This window comes from Cyprinodon variegatus, unplaced genomic scaffold (assembly GCF_000732505.1).
Source record: "Cyprinodon variegatus isolate N-32 unplaced genomic scaffold, C_variegatus-1.0 Scaffold105, whole genome shotgun sequence".
Classification (NCBI taxonomy): Eukaryota; Metazoa; Chordata; class Actinopteri; order Cyprinodontiformes; family Cyprinodontidae; genus Cyprinodon; species Cyprinodon variegatus.
The window spans coordinates 29,937-37,293 of record NW_015150558.1 but is presented as its reverse complement, the minus strand read 5'-3'; the positions used below and the strand labels follow the sequence as shown (position 1 = coordinate 37,293).

General features: G+C 36.4%; 1 protein-coding gene across 1 annotated transcript in view; it reads left to right on the top strand.

Moving 5' to 3' along the window:
* Positions 1-6,198, top strand: part of LOC107084618 (GTPase IMAP family member 8-like) — a 9,333-nt gene extending 3,135 nt beyond the window's left edge. Inside the window, exons 2-3 of the mRNA XM_015374541.1 lie at positions 3,001-4,020; positions 4,613-6,198. Of these exons, the coding sequence (XP_015230027.1) occupies positions 3,001-4,020; positions 4,613-6,198 (2,606 nt within the window). The remainder of the gene's footprint in view (positions 1-3,000; positions 4,021-4,612) is intronic.
* Positions 6,199-7,357: the final 1,159 nt, after the last annotated feature.

Below are 7,357 nucleotides of genomic sequence, written 5' to 3'. Positions count from 1 at the left end.
ATTTTAAACAAAATGACAATCATCACATCTAGTATAAACATTCTGGATGTCTAGAAATTAATTTATGCTCCCCCTATTTGTATGGTTACTGGTCTCCATTTGTATTATTTTGACTATGGAGAAAAGTATTTTAGATATCATAGATACATATTCAGCCAAGTTGATAAATGTCAAAACAGCCACTTAAAATGTGTTAACAATCTAGATATATAAAACTTTATTCTAACAAGTATCAATTTTTACTTTCTGAAATTCAGTTTCTGCTGCAAAAATGTAATTTAGAAAATATATTATTACAGTTCAGTCTAGGAATGTGATTTTGCTCAGGAACAATCTTATTTTAGTGATCTACAGATGGGACAAAAGAGAAGAGAGTGCTTTTAAGAAATGTAAAAAACGGCCTGCCATAGCCCATTTCATATTAACTTCATACTTCATACTACTTACTGTGGCACTGTTTCTGTCTTTTACACAAATCCAGATTTCCTGATCCATCACACTTGGTCAACTGAGTTTGTTTTGATTGAGTTGATCAGTTATGGTAACTTCTCATGTGATTTCTTTTCAGTGGCAGAAGTTCGGCTTATTCTGCTGGGGGAGAGCTGGTCAACAAGGTGTGAAATCGCAAATATTATTATGGGGACAGTTGCCTTCAAAACAGAGGAAAACCCTAATTTCTCCTGTAAACACACTACAACTATCCAGAAGACAAAAGTAGTTCTGATAAACACTCCAGATCTGCTTTTTCTGAAGATGCCCGAAGAAAGACTTAAAGAACACATAGATCATTGTGTGAGGCTCTCTGATCCTGGGCCTCACTTGTTCTTACTGGTTGTTCAGATGGAAAGCTTCATGGAGGAAAAAAAGAAGAGTTTCTACAAGATTCTTGAACTCTTTAGTGATCAGTCATTCAATCATTCGTTGGTTCTAAAACTGAAATTAACACAGAGGGTACCAATTACAAATGAACCCTTAGAGGAACTGATCAGAAGATGCCAAAAGAACTCACACATTTTAGATTACAAGAACATCAATGGTTTGCTGAACACCATTGGTGACATTTTAGAGATGAACAATGAAAAGCATTTAAAAGTGAACCATCCCAGCATCAAACAGAAAGAAGATTATTCAAGTTTGGTTTCTACAACTGGTAAGTCTTGCAAAGAATCCTGTCTTGTATTACTTTATTAAATTTTTTTGCTGCTTGAATCAGTCAATTTATACAAGATCAGAATATTCATTTATTTATTATTACCAGACGCAATGAAGATATCAGAGCCTGGAGTTAATTTTCTTAAGACATCTCTGCACTTCACAATGTATTCATGTATTCAGTCTATTGTAAGTTTTTACTTATTCCTAAAATGTTTAATTAAATGGATTCATTAGGTACTTTGGTCTTATTTTACCAAGAACAAATATACCTAAATGTTTTTTTTTTCTAGTTTATACTATGTTACAAAAGAAGGTCTTACTATTTCCAACTGATATGTACAGATATCTACTTACAGATATACATAGTAAATGAAGTACAGCTAGGTAAGGTAATGCAAGGCAAGGCAAGTTTATACAGCACATCTTAGCGTTAAGATAATATAATAATGAGACAAAGTGCTGTACATAAGAAAGAAAGTACACTGCAGTGGCATAGAGCCAAGATGGCAAGTTAAAAAGAATAAAAATTAAATGTTACAATAATTTATATTAACTACTAATGTTTAGATGGCAAAGTCAAAGACCACGCTTAACAAATACAGTTTTAATTTGTTTTATAGCAACCAAAGGTTACAGATTTCTGTTATTTGTTTATTCAAGATTAGTGGAGCATCCAAACTAAAAGTTGCCTTATCTAATTTTAGAGATCTTGTGTGGCAAGCCATACAGCTTACATTTATGAAAAGAATGCAGTCAAATAAGCAATGCTTAAAAAATGTATTTATTTTGGTGTATAACCCAAATAAAAATACCAGATACTTAATTTAAAAATTAGATTAAAGCGAATCAACACTCTCTATTATTTGTAGGAACCTTAGAGATGCTGAAAGAGTAGATCCAAGAATGAAAACAAGTCTACAATGAATTTTGGAGCCAAACCCTTCAGTGATTTATAGACTAATAGAAGTATTTTATATATTATTCTCTGAGATATGAGGAGCCAGTGGAAGGATTTTAGACTGAGGCTGATGTTCTCCACTTAGATTCAGAAAGCAACTTTGTGAGAGCAAAGCAAGGTCTAGTGTGGATAAACCTGACTGTCCTGATCTCAACCCCATAGAGCACCTGTGGGATGAATTAGAACTGACACTGAGAGCAGGTCCTTCTTGTCCTGTATCAGTGTGCGACCTCACAAATCTGACTCATGTAGAATGGTCATAAATTACTGTAAAATCCCTCCTGAGCCTTGTGGACAGCATTTATAGAAAAGCTGATTGATTATTGAAGCTGTTCTTGCTGCAGATTGCGGCCCGACTTCAAAATGATCCCCTATTGATGAGGAATGGGATGTTACTAAACCTCATATGTGAGTCAAGGCATGTAAGGGAACACTTTTGGCTTTAGAGGGCATCTCACATGCAGGGGCTATCTAGAAAAAATTTGTACATCCCACAAAATATGACACATTTTTTTTTTTTTTTTAAATAGTGAATACATGCTATTTAGAGCATATGTTGAATGCAGGATTTTGTACAATTGCATATTTTAATTCAATTGAATATTTTATATAATTATATAACTGTACATCTTTTTTACCATCTTCAAAAATATAACTTCTAAATGAACTGTTTCCACTAATTTCATTGTTGCAATGTTTGTTTTATTTTACAGGACGAGTCTCATATCTCAGGATTCTGCTCTTAGGAAAGACTCAATCAATCAAGACAAGACTCTCTAGCTTCATCATTGAGAAAAAAGATGTAAAGTCACCAACATTTCCTTTAGCTAGGCAAGATGATCATGGAGTTTGGAATGGAAAGTTGTTGTCTGTGGTGAAAACTCCAGAACTTAATTCTGAGAAAGTCCCAAAAGAGGAACTAGAAACTTGCATTAGTCTTTGTCCTCCTGGACCAAATGTCCTGCTGCTCTTAGTGAATCCTTCAGACTTCAAAGAGAAGGACAGCAGGTTTCTGAAGGCCACACTGAGCTTGTTTGGGGAGAATGTCTTCAAACACTCAATGGTCATCATAACTGAGAAAGAGAATGAAACAACTTTTGCCTTAAATTCATTAATCAGAGAATGTGAAGGTAGAAAGTACAGCCTGACCAAAAATGATCACCAGAAATTAATGATGAAGATTGAAGATATTGTGAAAAAAAACAAAGGTTTTCTTACCATCACTGAGGATACAGAAATATTGAAATGGGAACAGACCCTGCCTTGTGTCAACCTGGTGGTGTGTGGGAGAAAAGGAGCAGGGAAGACATCAGCAATCAAGGGCATATTAGACCAAACAGAGCTTAGTTCAGCCTCCAAGATATCAGAGTGTGTTAGAAACCAGGGAGAGGTTCGTGGACGTTGGGTTTCTGTGGTGGAGCTGCCTGCCTTGTATGGAAAAGCTCATCAGGAAGTGATGGAGGAATCATTCAGGTGTATCTCCCTCTGTGAACCTGAGGGTGTCCACGCCTTCATCCTGGTCGTTCCATTGGGTCCCCTCACTGATGAAGACAAGGGAGAGTTAGAGACCATCCAGGACACATTCAGCTTCAGGGTCAATAAAAACACAATGATTCTGTTCACTACAGATTTAGATCCTAAACAGCAAGAAGTGGTTACATTTGTTGAGCGAGATGAAGCGGTCCAGGAGCTCATCCAGACATGTGGAGGAAGATTTGTTGTTGTTAAAAGTCGGGACAGGAAGGAGTTCTCCGCTGTGATAGATTATGTGGAAAAAATGAGACAGGAATGCTACAAATCAAAAACCCTGGCTGAAACCTACAAGGATAAAGTCATAAAACAAGAGAAAAACATAATCGAACTTAAAGGACAGCTTTCAAACCAGACACCAACAAAGGATTTCATTGGTAGGTACTACTAAAGACTTTTAAGCTACATAATGGATCAATAGTTATAAAACACAGTCTTATTTGGATTTTGGAGAAAAAAAGGGAGTTTTTCCTCTCCACTGTCGCTTCAAGCATGATTAGTGGGAGGGATTGCATTTGATTCAATCAGTCGATGCAATCAACTGTATTTCCTTAGATAGAAAACTTTGAATCAATCAGACTGGATGATCTGGTGAACTGGAAAGTGCCTATAGAGATAAACTTAATTGAATTGAAATATTGTTCACAAATTAATCTAAAACTGTGATAGTGAGCACTTCTCCTTTGCTGAGATGATCCATCAAACCTCACCGGTGTACCATATCAAGATGCTGATTAGACACCATGATTATTGCACCGGTGTGCCTTAGACTTTCCAAAATAAAAGTGTTTGCAGTGTTTTTTGTCATGCAGTACCTTTTTGCATTTGCTGAGGATTTAACTATTTACAGCAAGTTTTCCTCCCTGTAGGATACTGTTGGACAGAGATTTATTTATTCCATTCAAATAGCAAACTGATCTTATAATAGACATGCAAAGTAAACTTATCTGCCACCCTTTTCTATTACAGATGAGGAGGAGAAGCTAAACACGGCATGTCTCAGGATTGTTCTGATTGGAAAGACCGGCTGCGGAAAAAGCTTATCAGGAAACACAATCCTTGGAGGAGACTATTTTGAAGCCAAGCCAGCCCAACATTCAGTCACAAAGCGTTGTCAGAAAGCCCAGGGTGAAGTTGATGGCCGTCCTGTGGCTGTGGTCGACACTCCAGGCCTGTTTGACAATACTTTGTCCTACGATGAAGTTCAGGAAGAGATGTTGAAATGTATGAGTCTCCTTGCCCCAGGACCACATGTCTTTCTGCTGGTGTTACAGATTGGAAGGTTAACAGAAGAGGAGAAAAAGACATTAACACTGTTAAAGGAAGGCTTTGGGAAAAAATCTAAGGACTTTACTATCATCCTCTTTACACATGGTGATAAACTGGAACATTATCAGAAATCTATTAAAGAATACATTGAAAAGGATTGTGACGAGTCCTTCAAGAGGCTAATTGAGGACTGCGGAGGAAGATATGTCGTTTTTAATAATTACAATCAACAAAACCGTGCACAGGTCACAGAACTGATCACCAAGATTGACAACATGGTAAAGAATAATGGCGGCAGCTGCTTCACCAATGACATGCTGCAGGAGGCTGAAGCAGCGATACGAAAAGAAATTAAGAAAATTCTGAAGGAAAAAGAAGAAGAGATGCAGAAAAAGATTGATGAACTAATAAAAAGTCATCAGAAAGAAAAAGATGACATGGAGAAGCAAAAAATAAAAGCTGAACAAGAAATGAAAGAAAAAGATACAAAAATAAAGGAAATTGAGAAAACCCTCCAAAAGGCTAAAGAAGATCAGAAGAAAGAACAAGCAAGGAGACAAGAAGAAGAAAGGAGACTGAAAATTCAGAGCGAGGAATGGGAGAAAAAAATGAAAAAATCGAAATCACCCGTTGGGATGGAGAGACATAAATCTATGCGAAAGAAACACGAGGCCTGGGAGAAAGAAGTGAAAATGTTAAAGGAGAAACACAAAAAAGAAGATGAACAGAAACAAGAACAGGAGAGAGAACTGAGAAAGAAGTATGAGGAGCTGAAACAAGATTATGATAAACAAAAACAAGAAAACGATATCAGAAAACAGATGGAGGCAAAGTACAAAGATGAACTGGAAGAGAAATATAAGAAGAAAATTGATAAACTCAGAGAAAAATACGAGGGAGAAGCCAGAAAGAAAGCTGAGGAGTTCAATGAATTCAAAGAAAAATACAGTCGAGAACTTGAAGCACAAAAACAAGGGCATGAAATACAGCTTAAAGAAAAAGATAGCCAGTATGATGTGCTAAAGGCCCTGAAAGAGCTCAGCGAGAAGGAAAGCAGAGCAAAGCACCACAGGCAAATCGTTGACTTGGTGAAATGTGTCACCAGAAAGAAAGAACATCTCAGAACAATCAAGGAAATGCTGACAAGACATGAAGAGCAAATAAAAAAAGGGAAAAATACTCAGGAGACTGAAAACCTGCAGAAATTTCATGAGCGAGAAATAGAGGAGTTGATTCAGAAGCTTCTGGATCACGAAGATCCGAAGTCACCCTGTTCCATTTCATGAGACACATCCAAACCTTAAAACTGATTCAAGTTGCTCATTAGAGGAGCAAGAAAAGAACCAGCAGGTACTGTCCGTTCCATGTTTTACCTGAGCTGTAAGTTCTGCAGAAAAACAACATGGAAAAAAAGTTACAGTGTTCAGCAGATTTCTACCTCTTCTTCATTCCGTTGAGTCAAAATGCTCATAACTGCATTGTTGGTCTTTAGCAAGTGTTAATAAACTGATAAGATCTAAAATCACAAAAATAACTTTCTCCAACAACCATGTAAATAGATTCTTCTGTTTAGATTTTTTTTTTTAAAGATGTTACTTGGCAATATTTATTTTTACATGAAATCAAAATTTGTTCTATCACTCAGACTAATTATCAATACATAAATAAAACTAAACTCACCTTAACGTTTCTTTGGAATCTTGATCTGTTTGAATATGACTTACTGACATCATTGAACTGTATATCTCAGGATGTTTGCCTTAGTGGAGAACTTTATTTGGATTTAATTTACAGACAACACATTTGGCAGATTACATAATTACAATTTTCATATTTTAGCTCAATTCCTGTCTGACTGTGGAGAACACAGAAGAAAGAAAAAAATCACAGAAGGTATCTTTGTATCCAAAACTTTCTAAATAGCATGATTCAGATAGACTCTTCTGTGGTGACAACTGAAAGACATGAAGCATTTGGTATTTCCATCTGGTGACATGGCATAACCACTCTGCAGTATAAAGATCACTTGTTGTTTTTTGGTGGTTGTTCCCTATTTCATGCCTGCTGTCCAACTATTTCCATAACCTATGCTCATATTAAAACTAAAAACATGAATTAAACCTGATTTTGTGGATTGTTCTTTATCACTGCTAGTCCCAAAAATTTCAGGTTTCCCTGCAAGCTCCCCACTGCATTGTCTCCAAAAAAACCTATTACCTGCGACTGTACATGAGAATGGAGACAGGCTAAACTTAGCAATCATCAGAACAAAAGCATGTTTCAAACACTTTTCTGTATTCCCTGCCCCTGAAACGTCATACCCTTTTGCGGTAATATATTGTTAAATAATTACTTAATCTTTTATTTAGGTCAACCTGATGAACAACTGGAATGAGTATATGTCTTGGTTTCTGAGCTGAGAAAAAAACAATCAGGTTTTCTGCC